The sequence below is a fragment of the Cryptomeria japonica genome, chromosome 10 (genome assembly GCF_030272615.1).
Source record: "Cryptomeria japonica chromosome 10, Sugi_1.0, whole genome shotgun sequence".
Lineage (NCBI taxonomy): Eukaryota > Viridiplantae > Streptophyta > Pinopsida > Cupressales > Cupressaceae > Cryptomeria > Cryptomeria japonica.
The window spans coordinates 451,233,069-451,258,315 of record NC_081414.1 but is presented as its reverse complement, the minus strand read 5'-3'; the positions used below and the strand labels follow the sequence as shown (position 1 = coordinate 451,258,315).

General features: G+C 38.0%; 1 protein-coding gene across 2 annotated transcripts in view; it reads right to left on the bottom strand.

Moving 5' to 3' along the window:
* Positions 1-24,118, bottom strand: part of LOC131067531 (probable protein phosphatase 2C 57) — a 94,164-nt gene extending 70,046 nt beyond the window's left edge. The window contains exons 1-2 of one of the 2 annotated variants that reach the window (XM_058002570.2): positions 23,964-24,118; positions 23,692-23,864 (exon numbers count right to left, since the gene is read on the bottom strand). In XM_058002570.2, the coding sequence (XP_057858553.2) occupies positions 23,692-23,862 (171 nt within the window). In that variant the 5' untranslated portion in view covers positions 23,863-23,864; positions 23,964-24,118. Of the gene's footprint in view, positions 1-23,691 lie in introns of both variants that reach the window. The other variant, XM_058002571.2, reaches the window with a different exon arrangement.
* Between the last annotated feature and the right edge of the window lie 1,129 nt (positions 24,119-25,247).

Below are 25,247 nucleotides of genomic sequence, written 5' to 3'. Positions count from 1 at the left end.
GCAAAAACATGCTCAAGAGAATCACCCGTATCTACAAGTCTGTGTAGACCATGATCCTTGATGCCAACAGCTACAATAGTGTGTGTCGCACGATCAACAATCGAAAACTCGTGTGCACTGAATACCACATCAAGCTGAGGAGAATGCCGCATGAATTGACTCACTGACAGTAGGTTTAGTTCCATGCCAGGAACGTAGTATACATTGAGGAATATAAGATTCCTCCCACCAAACTGTATATGAATGTTGCCCTTACCGACAACAGTATACTCTTCACCTCCTCCAAAAATGACTGAGTCAATGTAAGGAGATAAGTCTGTGAACCAATCACGCATGTGAGTGAAATGCCGAGAAGAACCAAAATCTATATACCAGGCAAAAGACTTCACATGGTCTGCAGGTCTATTCGCCATGAAGGCGTAAAAGGCAGACTATTTATGCTCTGTGTGCTCAGCGACATTGGCTTTAGGCTGAGACCCTCCCTACTTCTGTTGTTCAGAAGCTATCTGATTCTGACAATCCTTGATCATGTGGCCATATTTGTGACAATAGTTGCACTGCACTTTCTTCTGCTTCAAACCATCTTGAGACTGACTGGAGCCCTTCTACTGAGATGACTAAGATGACTAAGATTTGCCTTTATCCTTGTGAAAGGATTTGGCTGCAAATGCTTGCTCTAAGGAGGACAAAGTGGCACTGGTACCAAACTATTGTTTCCAAAGGTCCTGCTGTAGAAGTTTGGTGTACAACTCTGGAAATTTCATATCAACATTCGTTGAAGTAATGTTGAGAGTTTCTATCAAGTGCTGATAGGATTTAGGCAGACTCTTCAAGGTGATGACTACCATATCCTCTTCCTCCATTTTTCGACCAATAGCTTCTATTAAGATAATATCTTCTTATTATGTTCGGTAATGGTCATCTTAGTGTAATTAGTTAGTTTCTAATTTCGTCCTCAGTTATCGTTTGTTTCTTTATGGAAACATCAATCTTGAAACTCTATAAATGATCTTTCGATCATTCATGTAATATATCCAATTACATCCGTAATATGGTATCAGAGCTTTAGGAAAAAAAATTTGAAAAAAAATTTAATCCTAATTTCCAATTAGTGGAAATTTTTGAAATTATTCCAGTTAATCTTCAAAAACCCATCTAGGGATTTTCAAACTTTTTCCTGGCTTCTGCGTCTGCTCCTGTGGGTTGCGTTTGTGGAGAAAGTAATTTTTTCGGAATTTTTTCCTACATCGTGGGTCTACCATTGAGGAAATATTTTCTCCTACCCATGTTCGTTTTTTTTTGGTTACATCGCGCCCGTATTTTGTTTGCTCTTCCTCTGAGCTCGCGCGATCTCATCTATGTGTCTATAATTCCCGACAGCGATCTCTTTCCTGTGCATTTTCATGGTCGTTTTTTCTAACCCAGAAAACGTGAAAATTTTTTTCGCGTTCGATTTTCTGCGTTTCACAACCTCCGTTTCTTGTGTGTTGGCCGCATAGATTTCTTGCAGGCTCCATTTTCCGGCATCGGTTTTTCCGTTTTTCCCATGAATACTAACCACGCGATTGTATTTTCTTGCATCTGTTTCTGCAAGTTCACATCGACGACAATTTTTCTGCACATGACCTTCTCTTCTATTTCTGTGTGATTTTGTGTTCATATTTCGCGATTTTTTTCGCAAAACCTTTCCATGTTTCTATACATCGCACGCCATGGGTTTTTTCGTGCCCTGTGAGCTTTGTGTGCCCTTCGTTGCAGATCTTCGTGTATTTTGCTGGCTCCATTCTATTTGGTGCTCCCTTCTCGTGATTCTTCACGCATTTTTTCGTGTTCTGCTTCATTCCAAGCCCGTTTTTTCTAAATTCGCGCGGCTCTGTGTTTTTCTGAATCGGCGCGATCTAGCTCTTTGTATTTCTTTCCAACGGCCACTTATTAAATTTTTTTGGGTTTTATAATTTTTTTACCTTTACTCAAAAATTATTCATGGGTTTTAATAATTTTTTTCCTTGAAAAATTCTGTTGGGTTTTACAATTTTACCTCAAAAACGAAGTTTTGTATTCTAATTTGTGCCTCGGATTTCTGTCTGTGGATTTTGATCAATTTTACACCCCAAAAATCATGCTTGTTCATCTATAATTCACGATGTTCGCGTGTTCCTGTCTTAGGGTTTTTACCATTTTTTTTGAAAAAACGATGTTTTGTAAACTTCAGTTTCAGGGTTTGACGAATTTTTCCCTCAAAAATTGTGGCTTCTTGCAATCTGTTTTGGGGCGTGATGCTCATCTACAAAAATGTGGACGATTTGTGTTATCCAGAAATTCCCCAGATTCTGGGAGGGTCAATGGCAGCCTCGTCTCAGTGGCAAGCTCTTGTCACATAACGTTCTAAGAAGGGGGCAGCCTTCTCTATTTTTCTCTCGGTTGTTAGGACAATGACCATTAAGGGAGGGTATTAGAATAATATCTTCTTATTCTATTTGTTAATGGTCATCTTAGTGTAATTAGTTAGTTTCTAATTTCATCCTCAGTTATCGTTTGTTTCTTTATGGAAAAATCGACCTTGTAACTCTATAAATGATCTTTCGATCATTCATGTAATATATCCAATTACATCTGTGATAGCTTCGAGCTGATCTCGAATGTCCTTAATCTTCGTGAGATGCTCCTGTAAGGACATACGTTCATCCATCATGATGGAGAACAACCGATTCTTCAAGAAAAACGCTCGGCTCTTGTTGGAACTCTCATGCAATACCTTCAGGTGCTTCCAGATAGCTAATGTTGACTTGCCAGAGGGAATCTGAGGCAACTGGTCAGCTATGATGGAGAGTTTGAAGAGTATGAGGGCTTCCCGATTCTGCTCATCAAACTTGTCCTAGTCCTGTCCGGTTGTAGTAGGACGAGACACTTTTCCCAAAACAAGATAATCAAGGCAGCGGTATTCAAAAATTGTCAACATGCACTGCTTCCAGGTGTTATAATTCCTGTCGTTGAATCTATGACTGCCTTCCAACATTAAGTTGGTTAATGACGCCATTTTGCATGCTTCCCAAGGTACGAAAAACGAGAAATATGAAAAAGCGTGAAACTAAAACAGAGGTAGAATCAAGTACAAACTTCGAAAAAGACTAAGACTAGCACGAAACCCAAGGTAAAATTTCCGACAGACCCAAAAATTCTTACAACCCAAAAAACTTCTCGAAAACCCCACAAAGAATCTATAAGTGAAATTTGCCCTAGGTCAAATCAAAATGCTAAGGCAAGTTTTTGTAGAAAATCGCAAAGAAAATAAAAATCCCAAAAGGCAATCACGCGAGGAAGAAAAATCGCGATTTTTGTTTGTTGCAGAAGCCCTTGGCCGTAGAAAATCGCGGAAGATTGCAGGAGGTGGCGGCCAAATAGAACAAACCCGAAGAAAAAATAAGGTCCGTCGAAAAATGCAAAACTGCCGAGGAAACAACCTAGATCACGAGCAGAAAAAAAAACATTGTCGCAGGTCAAAGAAAAATGACGTATTTAAATTGCATCGAGCCAGGAGAAGTTGCAGAGACCCGAACACAGTGTCACGTGAACACAATGGACCTCGCAAATTTTTAATTCGCGTTAGCATGAACATGCACGAGTTTTGTCACGAAAATCCAACGCAAAGGAAGTCGCAGACCATAAATAATTGCGGGCAAAATCTGCTAAGAAATCCGCAGGAAAAAAAACAAATCCGGCAACAGTCGCAGGAAAAACACAAAAAATCACGTTGTAACACAAAAACCCTCGAAAATTAACTGAAGCCAAAAAGACAAAGAAATTTGACTCTCAGAAAAAACTTTTTAAATATTTCTTTTATAATTTAAAACAAAAAAAATGTATGAATTTGTTCTGGCTCTGATACCATATTATGAAAAGTAAATGGTAAAAAACTTGAATAATTTATTTACAAAGATCGAAAGATCTTATAGAGTTTACAGAGATGATGATTCTAAATAAGAAACAATCGTAAAAATAGAAAAAATCTAATATTACAAGATATTTAAATAATTGACCATTAATAGTAAGAATATAACATATTCTAACAGGAAGGACCACGATGGGAGAAGGTATCGAGAAAAACAACTAAATAAGCATCAGTCTCATAAGAGCAGAAAAGGAATCAGATCAGAGGAGTTAATCTTCTAAGAAGAGTAGATCGGGACAGGCATCTCCAGCCTATACTTCACTTGGGACAAGCTTCATTTACTTGAATGCGGATAGCTTGTGGTTCACGAAAGGGAGGATGTACAGGTGAGCAAATGAAACTTAGCACGTTCACCTAAAGAAATTTCTTGAGAACTTTCAGCCTTCTTATGACGAACGTAGAAACGAATTCCTTCCAGCTTAGAGAAATAAGAAAAGCCCAAACAAAGTTATTCTGAAAAAAACAGCAAGACACTAGACTTCAAACGAAAGCGTGAGGCTCTCGAATGCGTTCGTGTCCCCAACAAAGTCGCCAAAAATTGTTGGTTAAAAATTTTGTACACTTGGGGGATGTGCAAAATTGTGGCTTCAGCCACAGTGTGTGAGTATGATACACTCCTAATTTAGGGAAGGCTCCCCCTATCTACAAACTAAACTAATCTAATATGGTTGAGACAACAGTCTTTCTTCTTCTTTCAAGAAAAATTATATTCTTTTCTCTTCACAGAAATAATAATAGCAATTGGAAATAAAAACAGCAGCAACTTATCAAACAAAATGAGAGAGGAAATGATGTTTCCTGAAAGCACAAAGACTTTCGTCACGTCCTCCAGGACAAGAAAACAATATCAAGTGCAAAGACTTGAATATCTGAAATCCTATCTACCCTTTTATAACAATAATTTTCAAGAACAAGTGCAAGGTATAGCAGCACAAAGTCTGCAAATATAAGACTAAAATGAAAATTATCACAAACAAAAAGTCTTGCAATACTTCACAACTTTAAATTGCGAACTAAAACTAATTTCACCTTCGACAATCTTAAGCAAGCACAAAGATATATCTCACAATGACACAAGAACACAGTGAGAGCTAAGCAAGATTTCAACACAAAGTCTGAAATCTTACACTTCTTTATATTACTCAAAAAATGAAAATTTAGAACTATAAAGCTCAAAGTCTTTATGAGTATAAAATCCTACAGAATTTACTTGCTTACAAAAAGATAAGAAATACAATGGACTCCCTCAAGTATATATAAGAGAGGAAGTTTGAGAAAAAGATGGGGGGATCCTAAACAACTTGAGAAATTCTCTCAACCACCATGACTTATTCCAACTACAATCATAATCTAACTCAACTTGTAGTTGCTCAACATGTAATTACATTTTACAAAAGTGCAAGTGAAAGATACACTTGCAATTACAAAAATAATCTTTACATGTAACTTGTCAAAAGCAAAATGCATAAAATAAAAACTAAGTGTCCCAAGACACTCTTTATTCCTTTTCATTCCTAACCATGAAAGACTAGGAACTGCTGATTGATCTTTTCAATTTATCTGGATCAAGCCCTGAAGTATTCTTGGCAACTACAACAGTCTTGATAATCACATCATAATACCTCACTGTTGCTTCTATATGTTCTTCAAGAACAGCTTGCATTTTAACATAAAATATCTAACAACTCACAAATCTATGGGTTGAATCCACAATAAACTGTTTTGATTCTAGTTCCTTGCGGAGTCTTGAAACCATCTCTGAAAGTACCTCATCTGCTGCAAGCAACTCTCCATCTGAATTTAGAATCTTACAAGACATTTTATCAAAATTAGAAAGTATGTCTTGTTCAACCTCGCCACTCATCTCAAGTGTTACCTGAACATCTTTGATGAGTTCTTTGACAACCAACTATTTATTTGTCAAAAGTTCATCAAATTCTATGTACTGTTTTCTGTCAAATATAATCATATTGTTGCACATTCTCTCTAACTTAATCTGATCCATTTGATGCCATATCTTCAAATCTTCTTAAATTGAGCTAAGACTTTGCTCAAAAACTTCCTAAATCTCATTCAATTTGGTTCTTGCTGCTCTAATGCTGCTCAAAACATGCAACGCCTTCTTCAATACTTGGGTACTTTGATCAATCAACTGATCAACCCAGGTATCAACTGCTTTGGCTTTCTGAGCAACCTTTTCCAACTATTTAACAGATTCCTCAAAAGTAGAAGTCAATGGGTCAACCTACTCTGAAGAATTTGTTATCTTTTGAATTACTGTAATGAGGTGTGAATTCTTCTCTTTAAGCTCATTCTTCTTCGCCAATAATTCATCATAATTCTGGACCAAGAGGGCTACTGAATCCGTTGCATCATGCATGACACCTGTATGTGTCTTCTTACCAAGTTCTATCCTGCTGAGCCTGTAATCTAACAGCTGCATCTCTTCCGGTGGATTTTCAACTAGTGGCTTTGCTACTTCTGCATACTTTGTCTTATTCTTATCCACCACCACCCGTCAAACTGTCTTTGCTTTCTTCGAGCTCTGGGCTTAATTTTTGCAACTTGCCGAAAATCAAAGCTATCAAGAGAAATCTCCTGCTTCTTCCTCTTTGGTGTGATCGAACTCAGCCAAGGGGGTAGTTCTAATGAACTCATATTTGAGACAGCGACTGTGGCTTCTGAAAGAACGGGTTCTACATGTACCACAGTTGTGACTCAAGGAGAAGCATCTGTTTGAACAGCAACAATTCTTTGCTCATGTGATAACTCACTACTTGCCTTTGTCATGAAATTTTCAAAGTTCAAAGCAGAAATATCAACCTCAAGAAAGGAAACACTGGTCATGGTCACATAAGAGGGATTTATCTAAAAAACATTCTCAAGCTTGCCATGAGACATTTCAGCAGATAATCTTGTGTTAACACCAGTAGATGTACTCGGTTCTACAGATTTTACATATACGGTGGAAAATGAATTCACATCTGTATGAGGAACATCCAATGACAAATGTGGAACAGCTGTATGAGGAGAATCTGAACCAACTGAAGGCGGTGATTCTGCAACATTCTCATCATGGGTTTCATCCTCAACATCAACAACATGGATCTGCACCTGTGGTTTCTCCTTCCCTTTCAATGACAATTCTAGTGGAGGAATAACCAAGGCTCTACTCACTCGCAGCTTGATCCTTGTGCCAGAAGAAGAAGCACCTTCCTTAGATTTGATCCTAACTTCAGATCTTCACCCAACACGCCCAACCAAATCACTTTCATTCTCCACCTTGATCTTAATAGTCTTGACCCTACTATCCTACAGCCAAGCATTTGTATTTGCAAGGATGGGCTGATGCCTATCAATGATAGAGTCGAATACCTTCTTTGAATATTGTGGAGAAGGAAGAGGAGCTTCTGCAACTCTTTGCTCGACATACACAGGATCAAGGATCTTTCCATCATCTACCATGCCCTCTAGAATTCTAGTTAAATCAAGATCCACAATCTACTACAGAGTCAACCTACTGTAGCCCATTCTCCTAATTTCAACTTCAGTGCGGAGATCAACTGAGATGTCTTCCAAACGATGGACATGGATAAAGGGGCCTTTTGAACTTGTCCTTCATGCCTCGGTAGTCAAAATCTTTTCTGGCTATAAATTTCCTCAGCTTGATTTCCTGGAGTTCTACCTCCATTGCCTTTGCCCTCACTGAGGGAGAACCTTATCTGTAGGATATCGAGGTAACATGTATGGTTGTCTCTCAAAACATCCAACCCTCATATATGTGAAGGTTGGGAACTGGAAAAACAAACATCCATACTCATTCACCTTCTTCCATGCAGCCTCAGAAACCCTCCTGTTCTTGAGCATCTTATCAAAAAGACAGATGAAATGACCGAAGAATGTGTCTTGCACTCTTCTGTAATGAAGCCTATTGGGCCTTCAGAGTCAACTGATCATAATATTTCCATACTGGTACTAGAGATTTGTCACCCTTCGTAGAGAGACCAGGAAATTGTCTGAGTGACGCTGCAATATACACCAAGTAGGAATTCATATTAAAAGTGAAAGTGGTGGGAACTGTTGTGACCTAATCACACATCACCCCATTCAAAACGGGGACACCCCTACTTTTTAGGCCCTCTCGGTCTTTTCGTTTCCGTTTTTGGGTATTTTGGTGGCAATCTCTCTGGTCTCTCTGCTTTGCAAGTGTTCAAGGGTTAAATTGTTCAAGTTTTCTTTTTGTTTGAGCAAATTTGGTTGAGTCTAGGGCTCGTTTTATCAGTTTTAGGGTTTCTACCTTCAGTCCTGGATTTTAGGGGTTTCTTTTAGGATTTTGGGAAAACTGAGTGTAGAACTGGATTCAAGACCCTTCGAGGAACCTCCGAGTAAAATTTGAGTGCATTCTAAGCAACTTTCTATTTTTAGAAAGTTTCTATTTTTTAGGGATTTTACTGCATCCCAAAATGTCTTCATTTTGCCAAAAATCAAACTTACTATTTTTAGTAATTTTTATTTTGAGTAAGTCATTCTGCATCCTGTTTTGGGCTCTAACTCTGACATTTTGAAAGGTTTCTATTTTTGGAAAGTCTATTTGTGACAGGTCCTCGCAGGTGAGCGATGAAGACTGAACATTTCTGAAGATTCATTTCCAAATCCGGAAGAGTCGAAAGCAAACAAGTTGGATCAAAAATGGCTGTTTGGTATTCCATTCAAGAAGTGTAAGGCGTAAAATGTTCCAAGTCAGGAGAAATTCGCTTCAAAACCCAAAATGGCACTTCAGTCCAGAGGAGATCGAAGTTGGCTAAGTCTGGAAGGTTGAAGAGTAAATTTCCATGCCAAGGTGAAATCCACACACAAATTTGGAATAAGGCACCAAATTCAACATGTCTTGGAATTCTTGAAAAGATCAAAGTTTCATGCCTAGGGGGAAACAGCACCGATGCATTGGGAAGGGCGCCAAAATTGATGCATCATGGAATTCATAGCAAATACAATGAATCCTCACCCAAGTCAAAATTCCGCCAAAGGAGTTGGAAGGGCGCTAAAATGCTCATCCCATGGAAGAATGCAAAATCACTGAATTCCTTGGCACATGTTAAAATCCGCCCAAAGTCTTGGAAGGGCATTGTTGTGAGGTATTCACACATCGCCCCATGACAAATGGGGACCCCCACTTTTTTTCTTGCTTCCTAGATTGTGTTGTTAGCTATTAGCCTTTGCATTTGAAGGGGAATATAAGGTCAGGAGGCCAAGAGTCAGGTGAATAGCCTTGTGTGAAATGTGAAGTAAGTAAAGTTTAGAGGTCATGTCAGTCAATCAAGAGCTTAGCTGAAAAGTCTAAGAGGTTGCTGGTAGCAACAATCCAAGAGTCCAAGATTGAAGGTAAACTCCAATTGCTTTAATTACCCTTGGCCGAAATAGTTTCCAAGAGGTCTCATCTTGTAAGGGAGAAAAGATGCCCAAGGTGATATGCAAATGAGCAATTTTAGATGTCAACTCACCTTAGTCTCCAAGCCTCAAAACCACACTTCATGTTGAGTGATAGATGAGCGAATTTTCCCTTGAGTGCATTGATTGAGAATTCGTTTAAGTATGAGTTTGAGCATTTGAATGAATTATTCCAAGGATTGAATTCTTGTGCAATGGAATGATCGATAAGCTCATCTCTAAGTCTTCTCTAGGTTTTAACTTCGTGACTTCACAACTTGAAGCGAACTTCATGAGTGAAGGATTTGGAGCGAACTTCATGTTTGAAGGATATGGAGGGAACAACATGAATGAGGAGATTGGAGCGAATTTCACTTTCAAGCATTCATGAACGAGGTTGGCAATAAAGGAATGAAGCAAAGGGTTTGAGAACACTTACTTCGTGATCAAACACTCAAGGAGCGAACTTCATGAGTTGCACTTTTGGAGCGAACTTCATGCTTCATGAATTGGGCTATTGGAGTGAATTTCACCTTCAAAGCTTCATGAGCAAAATGGAAGATAAAGAAATGAAGGAAATTTGGGACCACTTACTTCATGTTCAAGCATTCACAAGCGAACTTCATGACTTGCCATCTTGGAGCGAACTTCATGACTTTATATTTTGGAGCGAATTTCATACTTCATGAGTTACAAGTTTGGAGCGAACTTCATGACTTTGCATTTTGGAGCGAATTTCATACTTCATGAGTTGCAAGTTTGGAGCGAACTTCATTGCATTTTGGAGCGAATTTCATACTTCATGAGTTGCAAGTATGGAGCGAACTTCATTGCATTTTGTAGCGAATTTCATACTTCATGAGTTGCAGGTTTGGAGCGAAATTGAAAGAGAAGTGAAGGATGATTGATAGCATTTAGCCTTGAATAGATTCAATTTGAAAATAAACTTCATGAACTCAACATTTGGAGCGAAATCTCCTACTTCATGAGTTCAGCACTTGGAGCAAATTTCCTACTTCATGAGTTCAGCATTTGGAGCGAATTTCCTACTTAATGAGTTCAACTTTTGGAGCGAACTTTACAAAATGAACTTCATGAATCACTGAAATGGAGCGAACTTTATACAAAATGCACTTCATGAGTTAGGGAAATGGAGCGAAATTCATGATCAAAGGTGGAAGAGCGAATTCAAGTGTATTGAGAAGCATGAAATGCACTTCATGAGTTCAAGGTTTGGAAAGAACTTCAGGAGTTGAGGATTTGGAGCGAATTTCTACAAAGGTGAACTTCATGTTTGAAGGATCTAGAGTGAACTTCATGTTTTGAGGAGATGGAGCGAATTTCATTCAAGCAAACTTCAGAAGTTGAGAAAGACAAGCGAATAAGCAAGGTGAGAGAAGTAAACTTCATGTGCACACCCCTTTAAGGCGACTTTCATATTTGAGCTTGAATGATTCAACATCACAAATTGACCTACAAAGGAGAATTTCATGAACTAAAGATTTGGAGCGAACTGCATAACTCAAGGTATATGAGCGAGTTTTACATTTTGAGGACGAATGAACTTCATAAAATGGTGTATAAGAACGAACTTCATGAACTCACCTACATGAGCGAATATCGTGATTTGATCTACATTAGCAACTTCATAATCTCAACAAGGTGAGCGACAAATCAATGTGCATAGGCAACTTCAGGAAATGAGATACATCAACGAAGTTCAAGAATCCATGGGCATGAGCGAAGTTCAAGAAAAGGGAGGAAAGTAGGTTCAAAGACAAGGGTAACTTCATGAACTCCAGAGGGTAGAATAAACTTCAAGAACTCATCTCCAAAGAGCACAAAAAAAAAAAACTTCAAGTGTCACTTCATGAGGGCGGATTCTCTTTATATGTCTTATTAAATCTATATATCAAGTGTATTTGATACTCACTTGTTTGTTTTGCAGGAGATGAAGCAAGATACAAGGAGAACCTCTTCAAGAAGCTTCATCAACAAAAACAAGAGCATCAAGGAGGAGAAGATCTCAAAGTGTTCAAGGACTCTCACCACCTCAATTGCATGAAGAAGACTCAAAATGCTACTAGGTTGAAAGACTTCAAATGTTCAATAGTTGCAAGTAATAGAGCAAGATATCTTCAAGGTTCTCATTCTATCAGATTGACATGGAAAGATCACAGGAGTGCAAAGGAGAAATCATCTAACTACCTCAAGGCAATAGAACATAAAGGAAGGGTAACCTACATGATGGAAGGGATGTTTTACAATCTTGAATTCCCTTCGAGAATCCAAGAATTGAAGTCAGTACGATGAAGAGCTACATTCAACCAGTTGCATCATTCATCAAGTATATCGAAAACAAAGGAGGATCAACCAAGTCATCACATGACCTACATCGAGCATGATCGAGGGAGCAGATAGTTTCAGGAGATTTAATCAAAGTTTGCTTCTCATCATCATCATTACTTTAAGCAAACTGGATAATGTTGAGTATCAAGAAATATCTCTCAACATCCCTTCATGATGATGAATCAAATCAAGTCTACTAAGTGCAAGTTGGAGGTCGCGTCCCAATCATCGTCCCAATCACTATCTCTACCAATCAGGTAAGGTCTACCTGTGTTTTGATTCAATGTACCTGACTCACCAGTGATGGCACAAACTCCGAGGCACCTACCCTTGTTATCTATTGGTCATTGCCAAAATGTTGTAATTATTTCATTGGCCAAATTGAGTTTGTTGTAACAAACCCTAATTAGGGTTTTCATTGTAAAATCTCGGCCATTAATTTCAAATGGATCTAAGCCATTGAATTGTATTGAGAGCACTATAAAATGCTCAGGTCTCTCATTTGTAAAGGTTAATAGTGAGTAGAATAGTTAATAGCTAGCAAATAGTGAATAGAATAGCAATTAGAATAGATGTTAGAGTAGGAGAAGACAAAGATTGTTGCCAAACCTTGTTGTAAAGAACAATTGATTTCATTGAAGCTATGGCGAATTTGATTTGTTACTTCAACAACTCGCATGGTCTTTGTTTCTCAATTTGCTTTCATGTTGATTAGATTGAGTGGAGGAATTTGTTGAATGTATTTGAGTGGAATCCGTTCTGTCCATACCACTAGCCTCTTGTTGATTGTAAGTATGCCTTGTGTGGTCAACTAGAATGATATAAGCTTAACTTCGAATCGTTCTACACTCATTGCTTATGCATTAACTTGAATGGTGATCAATGTTTGATGGTATTGATTCGAGCATCTTTGAAACGTCCTTAGAAGATTGAACTGAGCATGTGTCAAATTGTTTAGTTTGATGATGAGACTTGGCTCAGTAAGATTCCATGTAATCATTCATCCATCTTCTTACATTCTAGGCTTTAGAATAGACTCTCTCAACCCTTTCCTTTTGCCGTTTTTTTTTAAACTAAAGTTAGTTTTTAGGATAAAACAAAGCATCACAACATCAAATGATCAAGTTCCAGAGATTCAAGTATTCAAGCATTCAAATGTAAGTCCCCTTGTGATACCAGCAATCACATCAACCAATGAGCTTATCCACACGTAGTGACCCTACATTCATGAACCTTGGAGTCTTCTTGAGTGATCCTTAAGCTAATCTTTAGCATCCGAGAGATTTTGTTCAAGAGAGGATAAGATACTTTTGGGTATTTTATTATGTGTTCGCATGTGCATAAAAAACACATCAACAGGCGCCAAATGAAGTGCGTCCAGGAAAACTCCAAAACATGAAAATCCATGCCTAATGCAAAATCCCGCCCAAGAAAGTCATAGGGTGCCAAATAGGGGGTAGCATGGAAAAATTGAAGATATTCAAAATCCTTGACAATTATAAAATTTCGCCCTAGGAGTTCGAAGGGCACCAAAATGGATTACGCATGGAGAAGGTCCAAATTTCATTTCTCCTTGGCCAAGGTAAAAATCCGCCCAAAGTCTTGGAAGGGCGCCAAATGGAGAGAGCTAAGTGATTCAGAGGCTCGGGTCCATGACTAAAAACATCCCTTCATATCAGGTTCAAACACACATCAATTTCTTTTGTAGCAACACTCACCTCAAACACATAGGTTCTCTCAAGCCACTAGGCTACACAAACCACGAAAAGTGAACATCAACTTCACAAACTCAATCCAATCCTTGGAATACGTTTCATTAGGCCAATTACACATGTCTAAGGCCAACTTGAAACTCACAAACACTCAGACTTCACCAAACCCTTATATCCTACTCACACAAGCCACTTCCCTATGAGGACCCAACTTGTCCATAAACTCATCTCACAATGCCAAACTCTACAAGTCAACACCTTGAGACACTTTAGAATGATAAATGTGACATGAAAAGACCACACATGGTCACCAAGAACATAAACAAATCATATAATAGTTTTATGCAACCTTCCTGTAGCAGCAGTGACAGGAACTCACATAGACATGACAGTTTTTAGAAATTGGCACATTTGACCCCTCAAATCATAAGATGAATTTTTCTGGTAAGGAAGTTTGTTCAAAACATCATAATCTATCCACACACCAAGTGACAGGTTCTTACTCGACCATACATAGCTATACCAACACAATTTCTAACTGCAGATCTGGAAAACCATTTTTTGAACAGGATGCTTTCACAAAAATGATCATAACTTGCTCATTTTTCCATGAAATTCAATCAGACTTGAAGCAAATGAAAGTAGACTCAATATTATTTCCATCCATATTGCATTTCCATAAAAAAGAGTACAAAGCTCTGCAACACACGGGAATCAGAGTTTTCCCAGACTGTAGCACTGTCAAATCAGCATTTTGACATCTTTTTGCACATGCAAACCTTAACTTGAGACCCTGCAACCAAAACAAAATGAAAATACAAGCTATGTGCCTCCATTCCACCAAATATTATCCTTTGATCAACATGGAATGGAGGTTTATTACATTTTCAAAGTCACGGTTTACCCTACAAAGGGTTTTTAACAATTTTTACAAAAATTGCTATATCTCTTCCAAAACTTAATGAAAAGAAATGAAACCAAAACCAAACTACTGGGGATTCACCCCTATATCATTCTCAAGTGCTCTCAAATGCTAATGAATAAGTTTCCAAGAAGAAAAACAATTGATATCAGACTGTCACATTGAGAATACTCGGAAAATTGTAGGAAACATCAAACTTTTATTGATTTTCTTCTTTCAATACACACCAACCCCCATGATTCAACCGTCCCAGGTTTTATAAGCCTCTTACAACCTCTTTTGATAGTTATAACTAAAATTCAAACCATCAAAACCGTTAGGCTTCCCCTTTACAACCTTTTTGCAATTTTTGAAATGACAACTTTTGTCAACATAACAACTTTTTTTCACAACTTTGCAAAACTTGACCAAATGACTTCAAATTACTTGTTATCACCTTAGACACACTAGGCTAACTAAATAAGCCTTATTATATCATTTTCAACCTTCCTTGAGCATTTTCTATTCTTTGACCACATTTGACCTTCTTAGGACCTTATAGGTCTACATTGAACAAAAATGGCTTAATGCCTCACAATATGATTTAACATGACTTCAAATGGTCCCTTGGACCTTATACAAACTTAACACAACATTGAAACCAAAAAACAACATAAAACCTTTCATGAGGCCTTTCAGGGCCTAGGTGCTCCTGCACCACTAAGGAAAATGTCAAAAAGGTCAATTCCATGACAAGGTGAAAATTCCGCCCTGGTGTGTAGTAAGGCACTAAAATCATTTGGCCAGGGAAAGTCTCCAAAACTCATGAATTTCCTCCAAAATGAATTCCACGCTCGAGTTGGAAAATTCAGGAAATTTTCTAAGGCATGAAAATGAAGCTATCTATTGAATTCCCAATTGTCCTCCGAGACTATGTGGAAGTATGCCCGAACCTAGCAGCAGCTGAGAAGGCAACTGAAGAATTGGCATTTTACAGCTTGGCATATTACACCACCAGGTCTCACTATGATCCATATCGTAAGATCCGAAAGGTTGTTGGAGTGAAATGTTTACACAAGTTTCACCTAGAAGACTGCTAGGAAGATGCAAGGGACGATTTTGATGTCAGAAGGAAGATGTTTTCCAGGCTGCCCTTGCAAACAATCAAAATAGATGAAGTAATGCAGGTGCCGGATCAAGTGAAGGAAGATTCGGACTTAGTGCAACCTGAATTTGAAAAGGTGAAAGATCAACCCATTCAGCTTCGAGATTGATCAGAGCTCGAAATTGATGATATGGATCTTTTGGCTAGACCGGTTCTGAAATTTACTAAACATTGGGTTGATCGGCATATAAGAAGGTTGAAAGAAGGAAATGTCCACCTGACTTTCCAATTTTTGGGAAATCTTGATTCCCACAGCGAGGCTATGGGAGGATCTTCACAGGCCCAAACTAAAGGAGAAGTTCGATAGGAAGGATTTGAGTTTAACAAAGGGAAAAATGCTCCAAAGAGAAAAAGGACGACAAGGAAGAAGGATGTTCAGCAGGAAATCCAACAAGAGGTCCATCTGGAGGTTCATCAGGAAGCTCAACAAGAAGTTCAGCAAGAAGTTCAACAAGATGAACGACCACAGAAAAGAGCAAGGGTGGAAAGGATGTAATCACCAGTCAGCTCCTTTACTGTGCAAGAGGTAGAAATGTTTATACAAGAGAATCCAATAAGTCTACCTCAAGGCAATCTTCCTAACAATGCTCCATTGCAAGACATTCTCAATGTCAGAGCTTCACATAGACCCAATCAGCCAAGAGATCAGAGAGGAAATTCCTCCTCATCAAGAAGAAACACGCCAAGATAGTTTCGTAGAAGCCATCCTTGGGGAAATGGATGAAGTATCGCAGGAGCACCAGCAGATGAAAATTCATAGTCACTCCATTCCTGCTCCTGATTGGTTGATGGATAGATTAAGGAGGGAGCCAAAAAAAGAAATTGATCCGACACGAGAATTAGAAGAGCTGTTAAAAAGAATGCATCAGCCGACAGAGAAGGCTCCCCGAAAATTCTCCAAGGTTGTGAGGGATGAATCTGGATCCCGAACCTTGCATATAGCTGAGCCTGCAGTAGATAAAAACAGGAATGAGATTAGGCCAGAAGATTATGTAATCAAACAAGTTGATCTAGGTCATGCTTCTACCGAGCAGGTAATAGAAGACTATGAGGGGTCTTCCTTGGCCATGAGAGAAAAGATGCAAAAAACAAAGGCAAAATGTAAAAGGTTGAAAGAAGAAAATAGGGCCTTAGGTGAACATTAGAAGTCTCAAGCGGTCGCTCAGAGAAGCAAATCCCTCATTCAATCCTCCATCCTCTCTCCCTAAGGAAGTCATTGATGATACAAAACTAATCAAAGAAATGGCCCAAAGTTCCAAGGAATGGGTGGAAGACGTCTTTACTACAGCTGGAAAGTTCATTGAAGACTTAGCTCGTCTTCATTCCAGATTTGTTGCTCTTCTAAACAGATTGGGGGTAGCGGAAGGTCTGAGGGAAGATGTTCACATCTATCAAGACTTAACCATTCCGCGACTCAAGGCTTTAATGAAAGTTTTGAGGCAAACACTAATTAATGGGAAAGTAATTTAGGAGAACAAGATTTATGACTTTTCCCGATGGTTCTGCGACGTTTGCTCCGGAAGGAATACCTTTCAAAAATTTAGCATGGAGTCTTCAACTTTAAAAGACTCGATTAGAAGGATGCAGGAAGAAATTATCAACGGGATTGAAACATTATTCGCAAAGAAGCTGAGTAAAGATGGAGTGACAGTGAAATCCCTGAAATCCCAACTACACAAATTCTTCTTCGTAGGTTCATTCTCCAAGGAACATTTTGCAAATGTTTCTTCATTCTCCAACATGATGAAGAAAACACAAGAAATGATGGTGGAGTGGGAGAACTACTTTTCCAAGAGCGAAGAAGAAATCACCTTGACGGAGTTCGACATTGAAAGTGTGTCAAGCGGCTTCGTAGGAGAGCTAGAAGTTGTCATCACTAAGTTTATCACATATGTGATTAATGAGCAGGGTAATGGTCGTCCATTCTTCGATGAGAATCTTTTGACCGAGTAGTGGTGGCGCATTTACTGCTGGAATATTTTGACTTAGTGGTGGCCTGGTCAATGCATGTTGAATGCATGAAGAATCTTTTTGCATGCAGCTGTCATATTAATGATTTTATGACAGATTCCTTTTGCATGCAGCTATCAAATGGAGGATGATGGGCATTTATTTCTGCATGGGGAATATTCATTATTTTTGGGCAAATTTGATGTAATGGGGTGCATTTAATGCACAAATGGATGCCATTTTGGGCTTATTTGAATTAATTGTATATGGGCTTAGTGGGTATTAATTGTTGATTCCCGCCTTGTTGCATCTTGAGTGGGGAATCTTCTAGGGTGAAACCCTAATTAGGGTTTGCATGTTCACATGACTCAAGGCCTATATAAAGGGCCCTCATTTGTAGGAGAGATTGTTTTCAAAGATTGTTGCTTAGAGTTTTTGAAGCAAACACATAATACATTGTTCAATTGTTGGTGTGTTCTTGTGTTGTTTCAAAGCTTGCATGTTCTCACTCTCTTCATTTAAAGTAGATTTGCTTTATGTTGTTATAAGAACTGGATTTGATAGAATTGCTTGTTGCAGAGTCCGAGCTCATACTTTTTGTGTGCAGCTGATTGTTGCATACTTTGCAAAGTTAGCCTGAGCCTATTATATGTGTATGCTTAACTTCGATTATCAGCGAAGATTGTTCGAATTGATGGTCTCCATTGATGATTTGAAAAACCTCTACACACCCTCTGAAGATTGCATCGCCTTCGCGTAGTTGTGCTTTGCTCGCAAACCGAAGCGTGGTTTGATTTTGCATGAGTAATCCCGTCTCCTTGTTCTTAGGATTAAGTTAGTCTTAGTGTAGTTTCTTAAACCCTCACCTTATTTACTTTCAGTATTTTGCAAATCGAAAAGTCCCAAAAAACATTGTCCTTTCGAAGCTAAATCATTCGCATTTGAATCCTCGAACTTGCACAAATTTGCTTATCTTCTTCAAGTGAATGCGTAAGGCCCCTTGGGTTAACAAAAAACTCGTCAACTGACTGAGTCATCTCCAGGCTTAAAGGAACCTTGGAGTTGGCCGTTTGAACTTTTTTGCAATCTTAGCACACGGTATAACTTTGATCAAGAGAGAATAGAATGATCTTTGGTAAACTTTATTCTGTGTTAGACGTATTTCTGACAAACACGTCAACAGGAACTTGTGACAACTACTCACACAAGTTGTCACTGATAACCTCTCCCCAGAAGATGTGGGATTGTCCTTTTCTCATGACCACGATGTACTTGTACATTGGAATGCCTCAAACCTCAGATACCGGTTCTCCCCTATTTTGGCTGGGTCCTGGTCCTGGTCCGTGCCCGGTCCTGGTCCTGGTCCGGTTCGCTCTGGGTCCCACCCGGGTCCTGCCCAGGCGGCTGGGTTCCCTGTGGGTCCTGCCATGCAGGACCCACAGGGAACCCAGCCGCCTGGGCAGGACCCAGGTGGGACCCAGGGCGAACCCAGGAGGACCCGGGTGAACCCAAGCCCGTGGGTTCCCAAAAACGGGGCCCACGGGTTAGCAAGCATTTAAAAACAATAAAAAAACAATATTTTTAATCATATTCATAATTTGCAAAAAAGATAATATTCAAGTTTCAAGTTTCAAAATGTGAAAATGTCATGACACAATAAAGTATAAAGTTAAACATTCAAATTACAAGCCATCTATGGGATTTAAATTCCATATTCATCTTCATCTGAAGCATCCAACCCAAGCCATTAATTCAGAATATTTATTGGCATTGGCAATTATGGATTTATGATTTATCTGTTATCATCTATGTATCATTGTATGGGAAAGTTACATTGTATGTTTGATGTTTCATATTTGTATGTTTGAACTGTGAACATATATAATTTTGATGTTTGAAGTTTGAACATATATATATATATATATATATATATATATATATATATATATATATATATTAAAAAAAATTAAAATATATATATATATGTACGGACGAACCCGTACCCGTACCCAAAAAAAAAAATCTTTTGCCGAATCCGCGAACCCATACCCGAATCCGAACCCGAATCCGAACCGGAACCGGTAACTTAGCCTCAAACCCATGATCTTGCTAAGAAGCGTGATCATGTCACCCACTTCTTCAATGAAGTCACATCTATACAACTTGGGCCATCTCAAGAAGCAAGTCCGAGGAGTTTTCAGCCACTTAGCATTAATGTGCCTTATACAATCTGATCTCCTTTGATTATACTTATCCAAGGCACTCTTCATGATTACGTCAACATACACAGGAGATGCGGGAACTTTAAGATTTTGTCTATTGTTTCTGGATCCAAACTTATAACTACATTTCCATCTTCATTTCTGATTGTTCTCGTTTCTCAATCAAAGTGAGCGGCACATGCAAGAACAAACTCGGGTTCTAAGGCAGCCACTAGAAATGAAGACACTAGATGGATATGACTGTTCAGGAGTAGCTGCATCCCATGTGTTGGCGAACACTCAGTTCTTTCCAAAAACTCGGACATGACAACGTGTCTGATCTCTGTATCTCGGATCTCATCAATAAGAGAGACCATCTATGAGGGAGCAACCTCATTTTGGTATTTGTCATACTTGTATTTCATCTTCTTGTTTGGTGGCGAAGATGGCTCTCCCGACATTGAACAAGAATCTGCAATACTGTGATGAAAACTCAAAAGGGTAAGAACATCTTCTGATGCAACTGGCGATTCTATTACCTTCAAGCTTTGAAAACCAATGCTCACACAAGAACTTGGGAAGGATTTTAACATAAAACTGCTTGTATCGACTCAACAATGCTTTATAGATGAGCTTGGACAGCGATGGGAGGAAAATCAGATCTCATGAAGGTGTTTTACAAGTGAAAACATTTTACTTTTCACACTTGTAGTCGGGTCTCCAAGACTCGACTGCAAGTGCAAATGTGAAAATTTGGAATATGGAAAACTTTGAAATGGAAGATTTGGGACCCGATTACAACTAAAGCATGAGCGCAAAGCATTTTGGAAAGCATCGTGGCATGAAGGGATATGACTGCAAGTGAAATAAGATCACCAAACTAAGGGGAAATGACTATTTTGGCACTTGCAGTCAGTTCTTGGGAGCGCGATTGCAAGTAAGAAAAAAAAAGGGAAATAATATGTTTTTACTTGAAGTTATAAAACTTGCAGTAACATGCTACAGACCCAACTTTGAAAGGAAACATATCACTTGTAGTCGGGTCTACAAGACCTGACTGCAAGTGAAAGTTACAAAAGCTTGTAATCATAACTTGCAATCATCCTCATGAGAACCGATTTTTTGCTTTTATCGGGAAGAATAAAATGCAAAAGGCATACTTGTAGTCGGGTCTTCAAGATCCGACTGCAAGTATGTTTGCACATATGTATTTACACTTACAAAAATGATACTCAATTCAAAACAAAATATTACTTGTAGTCGGGTCTACAAAACCCAACTACAAGTATTTTGCATTTGAAGGCTCACAGTTGAAGAGGAATGTGAAAAACAAACAGAAAAACACTGAGAGGGGGGGTGAATCACTGTTTTAACATAATTAAAACATGGAGTAGAAAATAACAGCTTGAAACTAAGGAGACAGACACAAATTTTTAAATTGTGGAAAACCCAACAGGGTAAATAACTACGGTACACACTAATCAAAAATGGGCTCCAACCCAGTTACATCAAAGAGCACCACTCTTACAACCTAAGGCTCCAACCTTAGTCACAAGGCTTCAACTTTTACATACAAAAATTTAAAACAAATTACACCAGTAAGCTCACTGTTTTATACTGAGATGTATAAAACTCATGACAGACACATACTCGATAGATGACATCTACTTTCTTCAAACCAAATCTTGCACAGTGACTTAAGATGAATTAAATTATCTGCTTGCTTCTTTCTCAGATTATCAAAGATCTGAAAATTAATAAATGAAATTGAAAGCTTGGTCTCAGTATGATAGAATTCATGCATAGGACATGATGGCAACTCCTGTGCACATAGCTGTTTCTGAGAATACCTGGAGACTGACCAACTCTTCTCACCCTTCATTTTGTGTATTGAAATAAAAATTATTTCCAAACTTCTTCCCAAACAACCCTCATATACATCATATTACGTCCTGCACGCAGCTCTTAAATGATTCACAAATACTCATGAAAACTTGCTCAAACATAAACCACCTGCAAGAGAAGTCTTCTAACACCAACGACTAGAATCATTTTTTTTTTTGAAAAATCATTGCAGTTCTCTATCAACACATATTCAATACAATCACCAAAACAAACTTCCATAATCAACACGACTTTCAGAAGATAATTTTTTAATTTCTCAATCAAAGAAAACCAACTCTCTGACCATTTTTGGAGGAGGGTTTGCTATTAAAGATCCAATTTTCCATAAGTTGCATCTATATAAACAGACCATTTTGAGAAGAAAGAATTGGAGAAAATATCCGCCAAGTATAACATTCACTTCACTTTTGAAAAAGTTGGAGCAGTAGCTTATAAACCCCAACTACCTACCAGTGTCAAAGGTGAATAACAACCTCTATGTTTCTCTTTCAAGAAAAGCCATTGTTCAAAATTTGGCTGTTTCACAGACCTTGCCCCCTCTTGATGAGGAAAATTAATTGATTTTAATATATGACAGCATCGCAGCTACCAAAGATAAAAATTTGGAAACCTGGCTATTACAGAATATTTGGTTGACTAGAAAGACCATCTTGTCAAGGTCGCTTCATGAGAGGAGCCTAACAGACACACTCTTCATATTTACTTTATGATGATGGAAAGATGAGTTTTTTCTAGAAAAAGTTTCTTTGTATGTAAGTAGTTGAGACTGGCTGTAACAGAGGACTATTGAATCATTGATAATTGATTAATCATAATTGAAATTGTGCAAACTGGTTGAAAAATCACTTTTACATGGGAGATGGGTTGACTTCAAAATAGAGGGTGGCTCACCTGTGAGCTTGGAGTAATTTGACTATTGGTTGTATTCAGATCAGAATTTTGCTGTCTTTATTCTGCCATAACTTCCAGTGAGAAACAAGAATTTCATGCACAAACATGTTATGTGGCCCAATCATTTGAATTTTCATGCCAAACTTTATAACTTGGAATTATTGAAATGGTTAAGTATATCAAAGAGGTGATCAACCATCCCTAGCAGTTATCTGTATTTCATAGGGTTCCTGCATACTATTCTTTCACAGCTTTTGTTTCCCTTGCAAACTTTCTCCAGCATACGTCTGAATTTAATAAGAATAATAAATATCTCGTCCAATATTAACAAAGTCTCACATTTCAAAAACCTTACATTCAAACAACAATGTTCAATACAGAAAGTAACTTAGTAATTGAGCATTTTTTTTTCATACAACAATATTACAGTGTTTTTATTTCTGTCACCTGACTAATCATGCATCTTGATAGAAAAACTTTGTCTCTAGCATGCAGCGTTGACAACAGCCATCTCGGCATCTTTTGCTACCTTCTCAAAAGTGGGTAGAGATTGTGGCCTACCCAACTGTAACCCTGTCGTTCACTACTTGATAATTCATACAGCTATGATCTTTTCATGATGTTGGCTTCCCATTTTTGCTAAGGGAACCATTTTATGTAGGTTTCTTCCATGTGACTTAATGGACCGTGATATGACTTCTTTAAATCTGCCATAGCTTTTCGGATATGAAGACAGACCGACTATATTCAATTAATTTCTACGTTTATCAATACCTCGCGCACGACAGATTCAAAAACAAGATTTGTTTCCCTGTTCATTTATTCATAGATCAATTTGGTATTTGTTTAGAAAAAAAACCCTATCCCTGGTCGGAATTTCAGTCTCAAAGTGACTATGCTGCCACAAAAACACACTACATTATCTGCTTGGCAATGCAGGATTAAATGCTAAGTGCTATCTGGACCCCTTGATAAAATGTTATTCAATACCAAAGGCTAGCTTATAGTATTAGTTTATGCCAAGAGAAAGATGAGGCAAACGTATGCAATACAATCAAAACCCACGGATTGCCTTAGGTAGTTACAGACGAGAAAAAGGTAGTTTTTTATATAGCGATGTAATTTAACGAATTACATCCGTGCAAAGAGATCCAGATGGAAAGGGAACACTCAAAAAAACCCTATATTTGTAAAAACCAAACAGCAGAAGAATTATAGTTGAGAGGAGAAAAGGGGAATACCAGGGAGGCATGGCGAACGAGACAGGGAGGCGCGTTATTACAGTGGCGAAAGGCGCTCCCATGAGGGTTGGGTGGCCGCTCCTTCACACTGCTGCCGCTCGCTTCATCACCCTTCGCTCCTCCCTCGTCCAAACCATTCTTATTACTCTCATTCTCCCTACCATCGATCATTTCTGTGAAGAAGAAACGAATAAAGTTTCTTGGTAACGGATTGCGAAGACAAAATGCCTAGCCTATGTAGCTCTTGAAACGAAAGAAAACGAATGGCTTACTGCTTTGCTTTGTTTTCCTGTTTCGTCTTCCACCGTCCTTGTACTCGTCTGGCTGGTGTCAAGTCATTTCTTCTTTCTTCTTCGTCCTCCGCCTCGTATTATTTATTATTTATTTGTGAATTTGGCCTCTAAATATGATACTTATGAAGAAGAAGAAATTATTTTAACGTCTCTATAGGACAAAACTGTCAACCGCATTCAATTAAAAGAAAGATTTGTTTGGCCCCCACACTATGACATGACACTAGGTAAGACTCTAAATGTCATGCTTTCTAACATTTTTTTAATCTTTCAAGCTTCAAAGATAGGCATTTCATCGCCAAACTCTCATTCACCCCGCAATCAAGTGTAATCAACATAAGAGATTATGGTTTTGTAGAGACTGGAATTTTTCTATTGTTAGTTTTGATTCGTCTTCATTGTAATGGTTGTAATGGTTGTGATGGTTTGATGTGTATTTATTTTTTATTTTTTTTATAGTATTAAATTTAATTTAAAATTTGTGATTGGAGGTTAATTTTAAGTTTAAATGAATTTAATATTATCAAATTGTTATTCATCAATTAGAATATAAAAAGTTATAATTAATAAATTAAAGTGTTGTATAAAAGAATAAATATTAATTTAGTTTTAAACATTGAATATTATCATGATCTAGTATCATATAATCATTGTAAGAGTGTTAGAAGAGTGTAGTGTTGGATCATTTTGGACTCTGATTTAATTCTAATCTATTTACCTTATGTACCTAGTTTCTTGTTTTATTTGAATTCTATGATCATTTTCATAAAAATTCTACACTATTTCACTAAGTTGGCATTTATTTTGCATTCTTAAATTTAATTGTGGTGTTTAAATATAATCAAATTGATGTTCACGTGTTTATATGTGTATCCACTCAGTCTCTTCATCCAAGTTTCAAACCTTGGAAAACCTCTAGCCTAGATGTTGTGTTTGGTTCCTTACTATGAAGCTCTATTTAAATTCAAAGATTATGTGTTGCCTTTGCTTTGCTTTGGCTTGAATTTTTTCCCCTATATTAGTCATAGGTTCCAAATGCAACTAAATTGTAAGAACCTTTCCAACTCTTTATATCATTTGTGCCCAATTTAAAACGTTTTGGAATCAATTGTATTAATTATGGTGTAGGTTCTTTCTTACCTTGGTCATTTTTTGTCTTTTGCAAGATTAATTTGAGCTTGTCAATTGTTTCAATCTTAAGGGTTATGATTTATTATGAGGTTGTGCAAGATATTGTTAGTTGGCTTTTTCTTCATGGCTCAC